Source organism: Heterodontus francisci, chromosome 26 (genome assembly GCF_036365525.1).
Source record: "Heterodontus francisci isolate sHetFra1 chromosome 26, sHetFra1.hap1, whole genome shotgun sequence".
In the NCBI taxonomy this organism is placed as follows: Eukaryota; Metazoa; Chordata; class Chondrichthyes; order Heterodontiformes; family Heterodontidae; genus Heterodontus; species Heterodontus francisci.
Window position 1 is genome coordinate 59173918 of NC_090396.1, and position 21222 is coordinate 59195139.

A 21222-nucleotide genomic window follows, 5' to 3' on the forward strand; every position below is an offset into this window, starting at 1 on the left:
ATGTAGGCCAGACCAGGTAAGGATGGCAGATTTCCTTCCCAACAGGGCATTAGTGAACCAGAGTGGGTTCTTCCAACAATTGATGATAGGTTCATGGCATCATTATTGAGACTAGCTTTCAATTCCAGATTTTTAATTAATTAATTGAATTTAAATTCCACCAGCTACCGTGGTGGGATTTGAACCTGTGTCCTCAGGGCATTAGCCTGGGCCTCTGCATTGCTAGTCCAGTGGCATTATCACTACGCTACCATCTCCAACTTCCTCTCCTCCTTCAAGACCCTTCTTAAAATCCACTTCTTCAACCAAGGTTCCTGGTCCCCCTCTTAACATCTCCTTCTTTGACTCAGCATCAATATTTTTTGGATTGTGCCTCTGTGGAGCCCCTTGGAACATTTTTTTCCATGTTAAAGGTGCCATATAAATGCAAGTAGTTGTTGTTGATTCAAAACCATGGCTGGAGCATCAAAAATGGCTGGCAACAAGTTCCCATTTTAACAATATGTAACTTTTCTCAAGCTTGTCTTCCACGACAGTACAATCATGGAGAAATTATATTGAAAGATTTACCCATGTACATTTTTGCCTATTTACATTATCTATGTAATGTACTTTTTGATTGAAGAAAATCCCCTATTTCCCCATCACAACCTTACTCAAGAGTCAAGAAAAGCCCACTGAATTTACGTGATATTGCGGCATTGGGGTCAATGTGTATCCTCACTGTTTGGATGGTAATTTGAGAGACTGGCTCGTTTCCTGCACCACCCACCCACCACATCACCCACCCCTGAGCACTCACCTAATTTTTATTCTATTGATCTGCCCTGCCAGATTACCGGCCTGGCAATGGAAGGTGAAAACCAACCCTACAGAAATTTTAGCAAGAGGGAAGAGGCAGCTGGGGGTAACAGCAGCTCTGGCATTACTGCTGTGAACACTCTGAATGGAACATGTTCAGATCTGCACTGACAGAAACTGTACATTTACTCCACTGGGGATAAATTAAACCCTACAACAAAGTTGCACTGACAGATGCTAAGGTCTCTAAGCATCCAATTTCTTACACTGCTTGGGTTCCCATCTGCAATTCTGACAACCATACAACAGGAATTTTTCCTGGAATGCTGTCCTCATTGCATTTCTCGGATGCTATTTTGAATTTAAGCAACACCACATCTGGACTGAATACAAATCATGCTAGATTTCTGATGACTGCTGCACAAGATCAGTATTCTATTTATATATACGTTTAAAACAAATGACATTTATTCTTTCCTTGTGTAATTTAACTTCATGCTGTGTAGAAGAGACAGGCCAATCACATTACAAACTTTATGCTATTTGGCAGCATTATCATTTTGGAGAAGATTTGAAATTGTTACACTTTTTATTTTAGTCTTTCATGGGATGTGGGTGTCACTGGCCAGGCCAGTATTTGTTACCCACCCCTAATTGCCCTTGACAACTGAGTGGCTTGCTAGGCCATTTGACAAGGCAGTTAAGAGTCAACCACACTGCTGTGCATCTAGAGTCACATGTAGGCCAGACCAGGTAAGGACAGCAGATTTCCTTCCCTAAAGGACATTAGCAAATCAGGTGGGTTTTTATGACAATCGATGATAGTTTTATGGCACCATTACTGAGATTATTATTAATTAATTGAATTTAAATTCCACCAGCTGCCTTGGTGGATTTGAAGTTGTGATCCCAAGGAATTTGCCTGGGCCTCTGGATTATTAGTCCAGTGACATTACCACTACACCACCATCTACCCCTTCACTGACCATTATTATTCCTGGTTTCAGAGGTATAAAATAAGAACTGTACCCCGATCCTGAAATAAATCCATCTGAGAAACATGATCACATCCATCACATCACCAGGAATATCACATCAGCAACACGAGAGATGAAAAGAACAATACTGAACTAAAAAAGGAGTTAGTTCCACATGTAAAAATTAGTCATATTTAATTAGGTGACTTCAGCACATGTATATGGGTTTTATGGCAATACTTGCAGAATTCTAAGCTGCAGCAACACACAGAAATAAAATAAATGCTGTGGTGCAGTTTTTCCCACGTGGGCTTTGGTCGCATGCTGTCCTGTTTTCTCATGACCAGCATGTTCATCAAAGGGGCATTATTCCAAGATCCTGAATGTGGAATGCACAAGGAACCATTACTGACCAAGTAGCATTTCTCAATCCACTGTTCAAACATATACAAGTATGTACCCCTCGTGAGTGATGGCTAAAACTTGGTTGAATATTAGCCAATCTAAACATACGCTGAATGTGATGAAAATAAAGCTCGAAAGAATAAGATCAACCAAGTCATATCAGCTGAACTTTGTTCAGTCCACAGCAAAATTAACCAACCTGAAAGTATCTTTGCAGTTTCTACACAGCAGGTACAATGGGAGATGCTGAAGTTATTTTTCTAGTTTATTTCATCCTCTGATTCACTGCACTCACTCTTGCTGTTCCCAATCCTAATTTTCTGGGTCTTGCATCTCCATTAGCTAAGACAGCAGGTGAGCAACTTGCTCTCAGGCCACTTCCAATGCTGCTCTTGACCTAGGCATTTGGAGGCACATATCTGCAGGCTCGTAGCGAGTCATCTCCTGGTTTAACCTCTCTCCCTGTGCGGAGCCTCTCCGCATCTCGGTAGCAATCCATATGAAACCCAAGAACTCAGTGGGGTGGGAGAAATCAAACATTTGTCCCACTGCTCAATGATCTCAGTCACCAACTCACTCTCGTTTCCCTTTTTATAAAAAGCAGTTTGGGATTGTTCAAGTATACAACAAATTAGAACATTGCTCTCTTGACATTAGAGAACTTTAAAATGAAGCCTTGACAGATAAAAAATCTCTTCTCCCTCATTATTACAGCCTGAATCAGTGGATCGGGTCTGAGTGGCAACAATAATCCACAGGAGATAAATGTCCTCAAAATAAAAACTGGGATCATAATGGGTACAACTGGCCCTACTTCAACACACTCTCACAAAGGGGTAAGAAGATAAACATGTCAGGAAAAAAAAACACAGTATTCTTAAATACATGAGCTGAAAATTAATTGGCAAAACATGGAGATTGTTTTAATGAATGAAATTATGAAATTGCCATTTCTCTGCCCTGGATCAGATTTTAAGCACAACCAGCAGCAGTTTGAACATTACACAGCCAGGTCTAGCTCATGTGCTGGGACTACTCACTCGCTCAACGTGCTCTCCAGCTAGTAAATATAAAGCAACACTCTCACTTTGCAAGCAATGGCAGCTCCACTCTAACTCAGCTCCTCTCTCAATGACCTTTGTAGTCGGCTGTGACCGTCTCAACAGCCCAACCCTCGCCAACACCATGCTGCTAACAAAGGAGTTATTTATGCTTGTATAGGTTATTTCCTTCACTTAGAATCTTACTTCCCGTAATAGATTAAAAAGTATATTTTCCAAGAGTAAGCCCTGCATGCAAAGGGCCCACCTGCCAGTGAGCAGAGATGGCGATGGTGTTTCATTCACATTATTACCAGTAATGGTGAAATATCATCAATTGCTCACGAAACAATCATTTCAAAATATTATCTAAAAAGCTATCCTTCTAATCACCCCAACTTTGCACATGCTCTATGAATTTAATAACTTCTGCAGTGCTACCTAGTATTGAACGATCCCAGGTTTCATAAAATTATGGTTACTTACGTGGGGCTTGCCTGTGGCTGCTCAAAAACCTCCTTCGACAATTTCAATCCTCGGCTCTTTCTCTTACCTGTTAAGGCATAAATCACAGAAAAGAAATGATGGGCTGGGGTCCCACACATTTTCTGAAGTCAGATCACAGCTTCACAAATATGCCATCATACCCTTCTATCCTTAGTAAAGTTTACTACATTCTCTGCAGTTGAAATCATAGAATCATACAGCACAGAAGGAGGCCATTCTACCCACCATGCCTGGGCCAGCTCTTTGGAAAGAGCTATCCAATTAATCTCCCCCTGTTCTTTTCCCATAACCCGACATTTTTATTTCCTTTTCAAGTATTTATCCAATTTCTGTTTTGAAAGTTACAATTGAATCTGAATTCACCACCCTTTCAGGCAGTGCATTCCAGATCAGAATAACTTGCGGCATGAAAAATTGTCTCCTCATCTCACCCTTGGTTTTTTGTCCAATTACCTGAAATCTGTGTTTCCTAGCTACTAACCTTCCTGCCAGGGGAAACAGTTTCTCCTTATTTAATCTATCAAATCCCTTTGTAATTTGGACATCTATTAAATCTCCTCTTAACCTTTACTGCTTCAAGAACAATCCCAGTTTCTCCAGTCTCACACAACTGATATTCCTCATCTCTGCTATCATTGTAGTAAATCTCCTCTTCCTCTCCCAGGCCTTGGCACTCTTAAATAATCAAGGACAGATCCATCCTTTTCCTTGGAATGGAAAAATGAGGTTTACTGGCTGTTTGAAGGAGATGAGGAGGGAGCAAACGATTATTACTCTAAGTAAGCACTTCCCTGTCTTTCCCCGAAGTATGTTAGGTGTGAGGAAAGGGAAGATAAGAAAATTCAAATGGGCTAAGTGTAAAGCCTCACCATGCAACAAAGCAAGTCTGGCTCATTATAGCTCCATTCCACTCTGGGTATTAAAGCTTCTACTTCAACAGTCAAAGTCATGGCTGTATTAGAAGAATTTAAGCATCTGAAATAAAATAAATCACCAATGCCAATTTTAACGTAGGAATGACCTTGCAATGATAAAACTTCAGCGAATGTATTAAACAAAAATGAGAAGCAGGGGAGGGATGAGAGGGTAATGAGGTGAAATTAGTCCCAGTTGCCAGGAACATAATTGTGTGTTGAGTCAGTTCAGATAATTAGCACCAAGCTCTGTTTATGTACATTATGGGGGAAAGGGGAAAGGGATCAGTTCCTCTTGTCACACATCAAAAAGGATAACCACTTGTTAATCAAACCACATGTATGAAAAAATAGGCCTCGCGCTGCTTTTGATGGGGAACAAAGAGGAGGAGAATCAGGATTCTTCTGTGAGGAAACAGGAACTAGCCAGGGTGCACGGCAATAACAGGAATACTTTGTGATCTGAGGCTTTGAGCTCTTCTGTGTCATCTTTCTTTTCATTTACGATACAATTACAAAAATAGCATAGCAAACCAAATACTGACTCCATGCTTCAGTGACTAAAAACTTAGATTTACCAACTCATATACTTAAGCAATTCAATTTTTAAGGCAGTAAATATAATTTTTCATTCAACTCATTTAAAAGTTCATCTTTTCATATACATATAGGCCAAACTAACAAAAGATTATTACAGTTTTCAAAAATTACTTTCCCTTAAGAAATGATGAATGCTTTATACTTAACTTGGCTGCAACAGAGCATTACATTAAAAGGTCTCAATCACTTGACCTTACAAGCCAATTCACCACCCTTCCTATTGTTTCTGTAGTTTTGAAAGTGGGTCATAGTTTAAAACAATAAGATAATGCAACAGAAATATCCGTCCTTGCATTTTTACATCACAGTTGCAGTTCAAGAGCATTTGAACAGTGCCAGTTTTTTTTTAGAAATTACTGAAGTGGTGCCAGACCTACCACACATTATTCTATAGAATAGCATCCATAGACAGATCTGTTGTATAGTAAATCAACTGGACACCAACTGCAGGCTCCCTTGTCCAGCCTGCAGTACCAGCACCACCTGAAGACCTGAAGAACATCCGAGGTGGCAAATTACTCCACGTAGACACCTGGAGACAGGTACCTTTACTTCAGGTAGTTAAGGGGTTCACAGGCAGCACTGTGCATTCTATAATCCACTTGTAGTTATTTGCAACCACCATGGTTCTAAATTCTGCAGAAACTCAGTGTAATTGGATGCCTATCTAAACAGCTACTATTCGACAGATATTACAGGTCACATGTTTACTGCTTTTAACTGGTGCCTGCACATAACAACTGCCACACATTTATACACATGTTTGAGAGAAGTTATCGAACAACTTCTAAAATGCCACCAGTCTCAGAGAAAAGCAGGATCTCAATTACCATTCTATAACAATAGAAGGTCCTTCATTTAGTCTCTACTCATCTGGGCTGTCTGGAGTGGGGCTCAAACACTTCACCTTCTGAGAGGTGAGAATGCTGTGACTAGGTCAGTGGCTCACTCCCATTTTTCAACCACAGCAACATGTCTTTTTGTAACAGTTCGGAGAGGTAGCGAGGTTTCTTCAACTATTCAGGTGTAGATGTCAGCAGTGGCTCAGCTTGTAGCACTCTTACCACTGATTCAAAAGGTTGTGGGTTCAAATCTCACGTCAGAGACTCGAAAACAAAAATCTAGGTTAAAACTCTAATGTGGTACTGAGGGAGCACTCCACTGTTGGAGGTGCCGTCTTTCAGATAAAACATTAAACCAAGGCCTGCTCAAGCCATTAAGGACTGAGATGAGGAGGAATTTCCTCACTCAGAGGGTGGTGAATCTTTGGAATTCTCTGCCCCAGAAGGTGGTGGAAGCTCAGTCACTGAGTAAGTTCAAGACAGAGATCAACAGATTTCTAGTTGCTAATGACATCAAGGGATATGGGAATATGGCATTGAGGTAGATGAGCAGCCATGATCTAGAATGGCGGAGCAGTCTTGAATCTCCTGCTCCTATGTTCCTAGCAGATTATCACATTGCTGTTTGGAGAGCTTGCTATATGCAAGTGTCTGCCACATTCCCTACATTATAACAGTGACAGTGCTTCATTGGATGTAAAGTGCTTTGGACAGTCTTGAGGTTATGAAAGGTGCAATATACATGCAATCTTTCTTCGAAGGCTGCGAGATCAGTCTCAATCATTATTTCTCCATGCACATCTTGCTCAAAATATTCCCATCCATCGTGTGTGGCTATCTGCTTTATGTCAAACTGTCCATAATTCCTTTCCATTAGAGGTTTTTTCCCCAAAATTATACTTGATTCATAAAATTTGTAAAAATACACTGTGTAATTTCAAATTTGAATTGTTTTATAAAGTGCAATAAAGATCAGTTTCTTTCCATACATCGCATGAGGTGGCTCACCACCTTTGCCATTTCAAGTTATATTAACAATGTACGTTTGCATTACATACCAAAAACATTCTTTGGTGCATTCAGCCCGAGGGGTTTTATACATGTTTCAGCCCCTCGGTATACTATAGCAGAAGGGCCTTACACAGTGACCTTTACCCATTGAGCCTTTGCGGTGGTTGCTCTAAGCTTTAGTGCGTTCCTCAGCACGTAGTCCTGGACCTAGGAACGTGCCTGTCTACAACACTCAGTCGTGGATAGATCTTTGCACTGGAAGACCAGCAAGTTTCGGGCAAACCAATGTGCATCTTTCACCGAGTCCAAGGTCCCCCAGCAGCAGTTGATGTTTATCTCAATGTGCATCCCTGGGAACAGCCCGCAGAGCAGAGTCCTGCGTTACAGAGCTGCTTAGGATGAACCTCGACAAAAACCACAGCATCTCTTTCCAGAGTTGCTTTGCAAAGGCACATTACTTTCCAGTGGAGTGGGTGATTTTGAGGCATTGACCACCAGCCAATATTTTTATACATCAAAGCTGCACCAAGACCTACTTCAGATACATCCCTCTTCATGTTGCACAAGCCAACAACTAGGCATGTCTTTGCATCTTCAGTTCAGTTTCAGTCAGTATTTTATCACTATGTAATGATGTCCAATATTCACAGTACACTCAAAAGGTTCTTTGCCTTTTGGTGGCTATTTCAGAAAGACCAATTTTTCACACAAAGGGTAGTGTAGTGGAAGTCTGGCACACACTGCCCCAAAAGGTTGTGCATGCTGGTGCAATTGGAGTTTTCAAATTAATAGAATTTTATTAGGTCAGGGTATCAAGGGTAATGGAGCTAAGGGGGGGGCGGGGTAAATGGAATTGAAATACAGAGCAGCCACAATCTAACTGAATGGCAGAGCAGGCTCGAGGGGCTGAATGGCCTACCCACGTTATTACATTCCTAGAAATACACACAACTTTAACACAGTATGTGATAGATCTGCATCCATCTAGCTTTGCACTCTGTTGGTAAGCAGATCCTACTAACTTAGAATTCGGTCAATTCGCAAAGACTTGTAATTTCCTTTATTATGGAGCAGATCTTTCTTTTCGTCTACTGTGTCAACCAAGTACAGACTGTTTTCAGACACAAGATCACCAACCATTCATTCCTGTAGCTACATATCCTCCAGAATAGTGTGGCCACTGCAGCAGGCCAAGAATACCCAGACACCAGACCCTGTAGACCAGCAGTGTTGCATCCCAGGGGTTGGGGGGAGAGGCGTCACTCTGCAGGTAGATGTTGCTATCTTGGGCCTCCTATGCACAAGCCCACAATGAAAAAATTCACCAGAACCATCTGTATTTGTGGGTATAATGGATTCATTTCAAATTAAAAACGTTGAGGAGAACAGCAAACTGAATCGCAGTGTATTCCTGGCTTGCCATTGTCTTTTAGACTCCTGTATTTTGCAAAATTACTTTTGGTACATGCCTCTTTAAATGATTCTTCTCCTAACCCTAGCATACCGGACATAAAGCATCCAGTACCAGACAGTGGATAGACTGAATAAAAACCGGACTGTCTGGTATAAAACCGGAAGATTAGTCATCCTATTCCAGAAACTCCTCCATTTTGGTAACATCGTTGTGTTTGATCCAGTTCTTCTTGTGCCACATTGAGAAAGCAACATTATAGAACAAGTGCAAAAGAATTATGAATGACTTTTAAATACAAATATGAGATAATATTGTCCCCTCACTTGTGCTAAGCCGACAGATGGAACTAAGTGGTCGCAAAACATAATGATCTTTAACCTGTGCATTCGGAAAATATTGATGCCAACATCACTAGGAAGAGGAAAATAAGAAACAAAAAGATGCAACATTAAGTATGCACTAAAAGCAGACGGTTGAAGCAGTCACTGACATCATTACAATATGCACACCTCTATACCAGTTCCTTTAGTTCCTCTGCACATTCACTCCAGCCTGAACAAAAACTTCACCAATGAAATCATGACATATAATCAAGTGGAACTAACCTGGCTGGGCCACAACTACATCACTAACTCATGTTATACGAGATCGAGAGGTGATCTTATTGAAACATATAAAGATCCTGAGGGGACTTGACAGGGTGGATGTGGAAAGGGTGCTTCCCCTTGTGGGAGAGACTAGAACTAGGGGACACAGTTTAAAAACAAGGGGTCTCCCATTTAAGGCAGAGATGAGGAGAATTTTTTTCTCTCAGAGGGTTGTGAGTCTTTGGAACTGTCTTCCCCAGAGAGCAATGGAGGCAGGGTCATTGAATATTTTTAAGGCTGAGGTAGATAAATTCTTGACCAACAAGGGAGTCAAAGGGTATTGGGGCTAGGCGGGAACGTGGAGTCGAGGCCACAATCAAATCAGCCATGATCTCATGAAATGGCGGAGCAGGCTCGAACAGCATGAATGGCCTACTCCTGCTCCTAATTCGTATGTTTGTAACTTCCAGGCAAGACAACTCTTTTAAAGTGATGTCATAAACCAGTCACAATGCAGACAAATGTAACCAACTGCTGCACTACTGCCTTCTAAAGTTTGTAAGGAGGAAAGGCTCAACCTGCTGTGGTACACAGAATTTGTGTACTAGTGTCTCAGTCAATTAAGGATCTGCAAGAATAACAGTCATGAAGCGCTCGGCTGGTAATCATTCCATAGGAACATAGCTATAGCACAGTTAAAGCTGCCAAGATAAGACAATTTGGAAGCACATACTGATGCATTGGTACACAATTATCACAATGACAACATGCATCTTGATCCTGCCTAATGTACATGAATATAGGTATCTGGTTGCAGTCTAAGATAACAAGATCAGTTTCATTTAAAGTTTCTAGTGAAACCAACCTCCTAGAGATAGCCTCTGTCTGTCTGGTGCATTGCTGTAAGTTGTAGCAATATACCCAAATGGCTTACAGCTCCAAAATCAGGTTGTAAACACGGGTAAGGGGAAGCTACATAAGTACATGAGGGGAAAGGAAAAGGAGGATATGCTGATAGGACAAGAAGAAATAAAGTGGAAGAAGGGTCATGTGGAGCATTAAAAGTGGCATAGACCAGCTGGACCGAATGGCCTGTTTCTGTGCTGTAAGATTAAACGTAATTCTAGAAATTAACATTGGTTTCTATGAGCAAGTTCCCTTGAAAGTGGGCAGAGAGAGATCCCCAAGTCAACTGTTAAAATATATCACCTGGTGAATGATTCTTTGAAGCACCTTAGGACATTTTACTATGTTAAAGGTGCTACATAAATGCAAATTGCTGTTGGTGATCCAAGGAGTGGTACTGATGGCCACCATGGGCTAGATAACGCAGTCTTCCTCGAGTGAGTGTGACAAAGATGTAGGAGAAACAATTATATGGAAATGAGCTGAACAGTTAATTTTATATTTTTATAAAACGCACACATACAAAACAAAATTCTATTCAATGTGCAAGTAACACATAGCTGTTCCAAAATCATCACAAAAATGGAAAGCAACAGGAACATTGCAAATAACAAGAGGTCATTAAAAAGCTAATCTTTATCCCTCGGAGGCGAGATCCAGGATGATCCTCAGAACCCCATTAAGAGAGTGATAAAAGTTAGGAGGAGAGGATCAGATAAACCTCCAGTTACGGATATAGATCCATCTACTAGGAGTTATTTCCACTGCAAGCAGTCAGGATAATAACTGTATCCGCAGCAACTCTCCTCCCGTTTCCAAGCATAGGAAGGGAACACACAAAGTCAGCCAGCCCTGTAAATGAATAATTTGCTTCTACATTCTATCTTTTATTTGGGATTCACAGGTCAGCAACTTCATACTTTATTAAATATCCCTTAATTGTAGTTTAGCGAAGCCACACACAGGTGAGCACGTACAGTTTTATAGCTGCAATCTGCAGACAAAAATAAGGATCCATTTAACAGCTAAAATTCAGGAGAGTGAACAGAATGGGTGGAAGAGAATGGCTTAAGATTTTCAATTTTCAAATTTCCTATGGAGCAGAGGAGTGAAATTCATCTAGGTGGAGCCCATGCACTGCAATAGCTAAACGAATCCAACACACTTCACAATTCCTGAGCAATGAAAGACTACTTATTAGCACAAACCAGGATGTCTGTGGTGTGCCATGCTCTCCTCACATGGTGTTCAGTGACACATGAAGCCATAATTGTAACAAGCAGCAGTTGTTGGTGGTCCCGAGGTTAGACTAAATAGTGTTAACAACTTTTCAGGTGCTGGTTTTGACAAAGTCACAACCCTTCTCCTCACTTGTTCCCCCAAAACTCCAAATTCAAAGAGTTGCTGGCTCTAAAAAAAGTTAGCTCAAAAGGGTGTGATGTCAGGAAAAATCTGGATTGAGCAATTCACAAAATACTGGAATAATTGTGGCACGAGAGGCAGAAGAAAGCAGCCGGTTTATGCTTTTCAGCATTTTAAAAAAAGGGAAATTCTGGGTTGCCAAGAGAAGCTTTTATGTTAACAGCTTGGAATGACCCAACCGGTGAGAGGAACCCATCCCCTCATCATCACGGCTGAAGATACTGTGCGGAGTCAGCAGGTCTTAGCTGGGTCAATACAAATGACAAAAGCTGCCCAATATTTTCAGGGGGGATACAGAAATAGGGATCTGTTCCTGCCATCTAGACATCCCTTCTAGAAATATAGAGTGGGTAGTCATCCGTGAGAGTAGGATCATGCTCAAATCAATGCTCACCATGTTGAATAGCCTGCAAACCACCCAATTCAGTGCCTGGGAAACTTTAACCAGGCACGAGTCAGCATCTTCAGGGGAGGAGGGGTGAAAATAAAGAGAAAGTTGAAGGGGACAGAATTTGAAAGAGAAAAATGCCTTAAAAGGCAAGTTGCACCTTCAGCAATAAAATATTGTCCTAGGTTCACAGTCTGCTGCTATCTTGAGTGTTGCTGAGCTAGCTAACACTGCAAATTATTAAGTCATTTTGACGTAGGGAATTATTTTTCTGGCTTTTGCCCCTCATTGGAATAATATTCACTGGACACAAGAGTCAAAAAAAGGGAGCAAAGACCAGCTGAATTGGAATTTGAAGGATAGTTGCTGCTCTTCTTCAGGCAAACGTGATGGTAAATTGGCACACAGCAAGTCCTGCAAAAGCAAATTAATAAATCCCCAGATAAGGAGTATTTCCCTCTCATCTTCAAACTGTGTCACAGGATTTTTGACATCCATCTGAGCAAGCAGATGGGGCCTAGGTTTATCATAATGACTTACCTTCCGGAAAAGCAGCGGAGAAGAGCGGACCTGCAGGAGGAACACGGAGCGGGGAGCCAATAAATACAGCCTGAGGATCGTGGCGTACAACACTTAACTTCCGGGAGAGCAATGGACAGGAATACAGGCGTGGCGGAGTTTAAAAACAAAAGTGAACACTGATATCACAGGAAAGCTGCTTGGTGATAACTAAGGAGAGAGTAGGGGCCATAAAAGACCAAAAAAGGTTACCTATGTGTAGGGGCGGAAGATGTTGGTATTGTTCTTAATGAATACTTTGTGTCTGTCTTCACAAATGAGGGGGCGATGCAGATATTGTAGTTAAGGAGGAGGAGTGTGAAGTATTGAATGTGATAAACATAGGGAGAGAGGTAGTATTGATGGCATTAGCATCCTTGAAAGTTGATAAATCACCAGGGCAAGATGAAATGTACCCTAGGCTGTTAAAAGAAGCAAGAAAGAAATAGCAGATGATCTGACCATCATTTTCTAGTCCTCACTGGATACAGGTGTGGTGCCGGAGGATTGGAGAACTGCTAATGTTGTACCTCTGTTTAAAAAGCGAGCGAGGGATAGACCAAATAATTACAGGCCAGTCAGTCTAACCTCAGTAGTGGAAAAATTACTGGTTTCTATTCTGAGACAGGATAAGCTGTCACAAGCCACTGAAGACACATGAACCCCAGGAGAGAAAAGTCTCCTACAGCGAACAAGGTTTAAGAAGAATAATGGGCCCCAACGAAAAGCAAGATCTACCTACAATCAAGGACTCTACAGTGAGCTTGAAGAACCGTTACAAAAACTCTTCAGATATTGCCTCAAACTTTTCCACTTTAGTTTTCTTCTCTTTTCTGTCTCTATTTGCATGTGTCTATTGCGTATGCTTGCTAGCGTGGGGGTGTCATGTATCCATAGGTGTTAACCAAATTAGAGTTTAAGCTTAATAAATTTCAACTTTTCTTCATTAAACTTAAGAAAGCCTACAGCAAATGAAGGGTAATTGTTGACAGGTGTTTTAGAGACTGGAGGGCTGTTTCCAGTGGCGTTCTGCAGGGCTCAGTACTGGGTTGGACGTAAGCGTAGGGCGCATGATCAAGAAGTTTGCAGATGACACAAAGATTGGCTGTGTGGTAGATAGTGAGGAGGATAGCTGTAGGCTGCAGGAAGATATTGATGGTCTGGTCAAATGGGCAGAAAAGTGGCAAATGGAATTCAACCTGGAGAAGTGTGAGGTGATGCATTTGGGGAGGTCAAACAAGGCAAAGGAATACACAATTAATGGGAAAATACTGAGAAGTGTAAAGGAAGTGAGGGACCTTGGAGTGAATGTCCACAGATCCCTGAAGGTAGCAGGACAGGTCGATAAGGTGGTTAAGAAGGCATATGGAATCCTTTCCTTTATTAGCCGAGGTGTAGAATATAAGAGCAGGGAGGATATGCTGAAACTGTATAACTCATTGGTTAAGCCACAACTTGAGTAATGTGTGCTGTTCTGGTCACCTCATTACAGAAAGGATATAATTGCACTAGACAGGGTACAGAGGAGATTTACAAGGATGTTGCCAGGACTGGAAAAAATGTGGCTATGAGGAAAGATTGGATAGGCTGGGGTTGTTCTCCTTGGAACAGAGAAGACTGAGAGGTGATCTGATAGAAATGTACAAAATTTTGAGGGGCCTGGATGGAGTGGAGGTGAAGGGTCTGTTCACCTTAGCAGAGGGGTCAGTGCCAAGGGGGCATAGAATTAAAGTGATTGGTAGAAAAATTAGATAGGAGATAAGGAAAGACCTTTTCACCCAGAGGGTAGTGGGGGTCTGGAACTCACTGCCTGAATGGGTAGTTGAGGCAAAGACCCTCAACTCATTCAAAAGGAGTCTGGACATGCACTTCAAATGCCATAATCTGCAGGGCTACAGATCAAAGCTGGAAGGTGGGATTAGAATGGGTGGATCGTTTTTCAGCCGGCACAAACACGATGGGCTAAGAGGCCTCTTTCTGTGCCTTAAACTGTCTATGATTCTACCGAATCCAAAAGATGGCACCTGTGCTGTATAGCTTTCTTTCAGTACTGCACTGAAGTGTCAGCTATCGAACCACAGAATCTTGCAGCACAGAAGGAAGCCATTCAGGCAGTTGTGCCCATTCCAGCTCTTTGAAAGAGCTATGCAACTACTACCACATGCCTGGTCTTTCTCTATAACTCTACAACTGTTTTCTCTTTATGTATTTGTCCAATTCCCTCTGGAAAGTTACTACTGAATCTGCTTCTACCGTCTTTTCAGACAGTACATTCCGGATCACAACTCCCTATGCAAATGGAAAATGCCCTCCTGTTGCCTCTAGTTCTTGTAACAATCACTTTAAATCTGTCTCCTCTGGTTACTGACCCTCTCATCACTAGAAACAGTTTTTCCTTATTTACTTTATCAAAACCATTCATGATTTTGAACACCTCTATCAAATCTCCTCTGACCTTTCTCTGCTCTAAAAGGAGAACCACCCCAGCTTCTCCAGTCTCTCCACATAACTCAAGTCCCTCACCCTGGTAACATTCTAGTAAATCTCCTGTGCACCCTCGCGAAGGCCTTGAGATCCTTCCTAAAATGTGGTGCCCAGAATTGAACATAATATTCCAGCTGAAGCCTAACCAATGTTCTATAAAGGTTTAGTATAACTTCCTTGCTTTTGTGCTCTATATCTCTATTAATGAAGCCAAAGATCCCATCTGCTTTTTTTTAAAAAAAAAACGGTCTTCACCACTTGTCCTGCCACCTTTAGAGATTTGTGTCCAAACACCTGTAGGAGCCCCCTTTAATGTTTTACCATTTATTTTATATTGCGTCTCTTCATTCTTCCCACCAAAATGTATCACTTCACACTTCTCTGCTTTAAATTTCATCTGCCGCTCGTCTGCCCATTTACCCAGTCTGTCTTATGTTCTCCTGAAGTATGTTGCTTTCTTTCTCATTGTGTACTACATTTCTGAGTTGGTGTCATCTTTAAAGTTTGGAATTATTATACCCAATTCCAGGTTATTAATATATACCATAAAGAGCAGTGATCCTAATACTGGGAAACACCACTCAAGTCTGAAATTAAACCTCCTCATTCTGACCAACATATCTGCACCTTGTGACATAGTTGACACATCATCATCCTTCAAAACTTTTCCTCTGTCGTCCAGCTGGATGGGACTGTCTTCACCAGGTTCTGTACTTACCTATCCCTTCTTAGCAGAGAATCACTGACAATGGCTTCTCTCCCCACTCACGTACCATTGCCTCTGCCATCCCCCAAGGATCTATCCTTGGCCCCTCCTATTTCTCATCTACTCTTGTCCCTCAGTGACATCATCCAAAAATGTGTCAGGTTCCACAAATATGTTGACAGCACAAAGCTCTAACTCATCACTTCTCTCGAGATCTCCACTGCCTCTGATTGGTCACACACCTTGTCCGACATCCAGTTCTGGCTGAACTAAACTTTTCTTCACTAAGTATTGGGAAGACCAAAATCATCGTCTTCTGTCCCCGCCACAAACTCCATTCCCTAGCCACTGACTCTCTCGCAACCATCAGAAGCTAAACCAAACTGTTTGCAACCTTGCGATCCTACCTGACCAAGATATGCCTCCAGTCCCATATCCATATAAACCAAGACTGCCAACTTCCACCTTTGTAATATTGCCCATCTCTATCCCAGCTTTAGCTCATCTGATGCAATAACCCACAACTTTGTTACCTCTGGGATCGACCAACGTACCCTCTAATTTTTTTTTTGTAGTTCATGAGCAATTTGCTTAAATGCACAGGCCCTTGAAATTATTTGTGCGCCGCATACACACAGTGACTTAAAGGGGCCAACTTGTGCACAGCCTGCAAGTGTTGCCACAAGGCTGTGTGGCTTAGAAGGAACATTGGACTTGACTATTCCAATGATCTCTTGGACATCCTCCCATCTTCTACCCTCTCCAAACTTGAGGCTATCCAAAACTCGACTACAGTCTAACTCACACTGTCCTGTTTACCCATAACCCCTCTGCTCACAGACATACACTGGCTCCAGGTCCAGCAATGCCATGATTTTACAATTCTTATCCCAGTTTTTAAATCCCTCCACGGCCTCACCCCTCCCTAACACTGCAATCACCTCCAGCCCCACAACCCTCCAAGATCCTTGTGCTCCTCGAATTCTCGCCTCGAGTATCCCCGATTTTAATCACCCCACTGGGCTCTAAGCTCTGGAATTCCCAACCTAAATCTCTCTGCCACTCTAGCTCTACCTCTCCCTCCCCACTTTAAGATGCTCCTTAGGATCTACTTCTTTGACCAAGCTACCCTAATGTCTCCTTATGTGGCTCGGTGTTAAATGTTGTTTGATGATGCTCTTGTAAAGCACCTTAAACGGCGTGATATAAATGCACATCATCATTATTTATCTATAGATAGCAATGCAGGTACTTTTTCTTGTATACTTTAAGATCCACTTTGAAATCTAATTTCATTTTGTATTCCATTTTGAAATCAAAATGTTAGCTGTGTGTTTAATTGACATATTATGTTTTACTATTAATTTATTTATGCACTAACACAATGTTGTCCAATGCATCAGCCATTAGCTAGATGTGACGAATTGCATTTCTGTTTAGTAACTAAAAAAATGAGTAACAGACATCATTATTGGGCAGGTGATCTAAATACTGATATTCACACGGCACATGCATGTAGGGTATAACATTTGCTGGTGCTTTGATCATTCGGAGTGCTTTATTTCCTTGGCTACTGAGTGGTATGAGATGTTTAAGTAAATATACACATGTGAAGTAGATTTACCGTATATATGCGTGTAAAAGGCGCTCTCGTGTAAAAGTCGACCCATGACTTTAGGCTAAAAAAATCTTGACTTTTTTCCATATCTCGTGTAAAAGTCGACCTTAACTTTCAGAGCGCAGACAGAACACTTGAATTACGCACAAGTAGTAAATACCCGAATATTCAACTAGGACCACCACATTTTTTCAATATGGCGCCAAGGGAGAACAACAAATACACAGCGCAGTTTAAACTAACAGTAGTTGTTTGTGCCGAGAAGGCAAATAATTGTGCAGCAGCCAGAGAATTCACAGTATTAGAGAAAAATGTCAGAGATTGGAGAAAGCTTTCCACACAGCTCATGAAGATGCCAAAGAATATATGTGCCATCAGGGGAAAGCCTAGCAAGTGGCTGCAATTAGACCGTAAAGTTACAGAATGGGTCAGTGAATGTCACTAGAATGGATACATAGTTTCCCACACATCCATCCTACTCTACACCCTGTCTCCATGGTGGCTATTATTTTGTTAGTAAAAGTTCAAAAATATAACTCCTGTAAAAGTCGCTCCACCAAATTTTAGCCTCAAAAATGTGACTTTTACACGAGTATATACAATGTCTGTCAGTGTATATAAGGCCTTTTCCACTAAACGTAGTGCATGTGGCTAAAGCAATGTCACTGTAGCCACACATGGGGCTAGTCGGTAACTTCCATTGGACAACACTACGTTAACAGCTGCCATTTGCAAATTAGCTGAAGCACAAAAATGTCACTGGTCAGTTTATACAGATACATGCAGTGTACCTGTTTTAAGGATGCATCTCTTCACACATCAAAAGTTGAACTGTATATTAAATTCAATAGCACTGACCAACAGCAGTTAATCATGACTTGAGGACGCAAGACAGGTCAAGGGCCTGAGACCCAGCAATAGCATTGACTCAGGATCACTTCCCTGGTTTCATGAGTTTCAGCAGGGTGTGTGATGGATCAAGTATTGCACCTTAGGGGAGGGGAAAATAGAGGAAGGTCCACCTGTAGTTAGCCAACAAAAGCATGATCCAGGAAGTGGGCATTGAACTTTTAGAGACCCTCCTTCTATCTCAGCCTGCCGAGGAGAAGGTTATTGCATGAAACGCATGCAATAATGAGCAGGATTATAATCCTTTAGAAAAGCAAGTAATAACTAGCCACAAAATGGCACAAATAAATTAGAAAGTTTATGCTGAAAAGATCTGCCAATAGTCCATCAGTCTTAGAAATGATAGAGAATCCTGGTATTTGTTGACCCTATGTTGCACACACATCAGGAAAAACTGTACATTCTGGAGCTGTACTTTTGATTAACGATTTGCACTCAAAAATAGGAGTGGCCTTCAAAAAAGTCTCCCAGTGTGGGCAAAGGGCCAAGAGAAAATAAAATTACTGGAACAGTAAATAGTTTGTTATATACAGAAAATATCAAATTAGCAATTGCAAAGAATCAAATGTAAAGCATTATCAAAATTGCATTATTACAATTCATTTTTTACCAGCAGCAGCAGACTTCTTCCTGTTATCACCAGCAATATTATTTGGGGAAAAAAAACAATTAGTTCTTTCACTTGTTACGAAAGCGATTTTGTTTTTTGTTAAAAATATTTTTTATGGAATTCACAGTCAAACTGAAGAAATGTTGGACCAGTTTTTTTTTCAAGAGGGTCATCAGAGGACACTGAAAGAACTGGTTTGGCAACAATGTTTACTGGTTGTCACATGACTCAAGTTAAAAACAGAACAGAAACCCTGATAACGGTAAGATGTGAGCAGAGAAGTGTCAGTCACGCGTCTCTTGACAGTACAGAACTCCAGCTCAGCCCAGCCTGTTCCATCTCTTTTTTTAAAAAAAGCCTGCAGAAAAGGAGAATTCCCAATGTAGAAGACCACAACCCAGCTCAGCTTTCCAGCACCTCTCTAAAAGACCCAGAGAAGTTCACTGTGTCAACTCATCTCATCTCATCTCCTGTCCTTGAAGAAAAGCCTGCTAAATTAATTCTCAATGCTGCCCAAAAAGAACTATTCTAAAAAGATCCCAATGATCCGTCTACGTGTAGTTGGAGGCTAGACCGTATGCCAATTTTGGAACACAACGTATCTCATCTGCTGTTTTCTTCAAAAATGAGCAAGTATTCAGCCAAGTGTTTTTTTGTCTGTAACAGAGCTCTGAACAAAAATCCCTTTTATTTTCCCGTTAACCGGTGTATGTGTGTGTGAATGTAAGGGGCTAAGATAAAAAGGGAACTTTAAAATTTCAATCTGTGTGTTTATGCTTTACTTCATTATTGGTCAAAACTTGTTTTAGAATAAACTGATAACTTTGTTGTTCATTAAAGAAACCTGGTTAGAGTGTTTTATTCTGGGAAAAATAGATTGACCATATTGGTAAGTGGAAAAATTTAAATATATGTTGTGACCTGTGGAGAAGTGGAACTAGAATAAACAGTGCACTCCTCCCACCTTGGTCGTAACATACTTCCCAAAGAAAAAAATGGAATTTGTTATATTCAAAATACAAAACTGTCCAAACGTAATTTATATTCTCAACATCAATAGCTCTAAAAGGACTCGTACTGTAGCCTGTCATGTTAACATGCCAATTTAAAACTGGACCCAAACCCTACTCTTTATCAAAACTAATCACAAGAAACCATATATTTAAAAAATGGATCAACAAACTTGATGAACCCTTAAAGTGTGAGTCACAGTAGTTGCTCTGCTAACCACAATTCCTGTTTAGTCAAGGGTAAAGGTTAATACCTATTAAATGCCACATTTAGAAACAGCTGTAACACATTTAAGCGTTCGAACATGCCACAATTTTAAAAGTTAAATGAGATGAACTATAAAATTATGATTTATCAAGTTTGTTTCATCCCAATTTTCTATTTTGTAAATAATCTGCATCCTATTTGAAATGAGGTATGAAACAGAGTGGATCCAACACTTAATTACAGCTACAAATATTAGTTAATAAATTTGAAACTTTTTCCTCCAAAAATGAATCCAGCAGGAAATCATGGATCTAGTTACACAAAGCTAATTCCAATCCTTATGACACTTTATTTCACAAATTTTGGACGTAGCATTATAGAGACATTGTTATGGAACAAAATGATGCAGGATTGGTCATATTCTGGCATGTGATAAATATCAAAATAAAGTCACAATCATTTACAACAATCTTAGCTCAACTGGTTATTCTCTTCCTTTTGTTCTCCAGAAAATCTGTTCTAAAAGCTCAACTCCAATTTGGATTTATCTTCTCCCAGTCTCTCTGCACCGTTCCTGGTTGAGAGGATTGACTGCATTGAACAGATGCCTGTAAGAATAAGAGTTGGCAGATCTGCAGGAACCACACAGTGGCCAGGTTATTTACAGTAGGGAAAAGGCCTTATATTTTAGCTGTAGCACATTTATTGAACTTTGCTATCATTTGATATCAGAAAGTGTGAATCGCCAGCATCAAACCTTACACTGTTGTCCTCATGGCAACATGTTGATCTCCTGATTAAGGGCTAGTGAACAATTTATTCAGCAGGATGTTTAGATTTCAGAAACAGAAGCAAGTTAAAAACACAACATGAAAGGTCTATTTTCATCTGAAGATATTGTTAATTCCTTTTAGAACGTGAAGAAAATCAAAGTAGAAATCTAAACAAAAGTTTAGCAGAGAAATCTGTAAACAGCAGAAAACAGAAACAAAACAAAATCACAAACATCACCAGACTCAAACTGCTTTTGATGACTGGTGTTAGGAGACATCACACCATGTGTGTACTATAATGAGTTCCATATAGGTAGTAGAAAGAGGGAAATGAAAAAGATTGAGAAAAAGGACTTGTTTCTTTTTTATTTCCAAAATAAACTTTATTCATAAAAATCTGTAAAAATTACATTCCCAAACAGTTTAAAACAGCATCAAGTCCAAAAAATGCAAACAGTGCAAAGGTGATCAGTTTCCTTCTATACAATTATGAGTTGCCTCACAACCCTTTCATTTCATTGTCATGCCATAT

The 21222-nt window shown here is 40.7% G+C and overlaps 1 protein-coding gene across 4 annotated transcripts in view; it reads right to left on the bottom strand.

The window, feature by feature from the left end:
* The window catches only part of map2k6 (mitogen-activated protein kinase kinase 6), a 193665-nt gene that overhangs the window by 158020 nt on the left and 14423 nt on the right, over window positions 1-21222 (bottom strand). For all 4 annotated transcript variants that reach the window (XM_068058336.1, XM_068058338.1, XM_068058334.1 and 1 more), the window contains exon 2: window positions 3710-3771. In XM_068058336.1, coding sequence (XP_067914437.1) covers window positions 3710-3771 — 62 coding nt within the window. The remainder of the gene's footprint in view (window positions 1-3709; window positions 3772-21222) is intronic.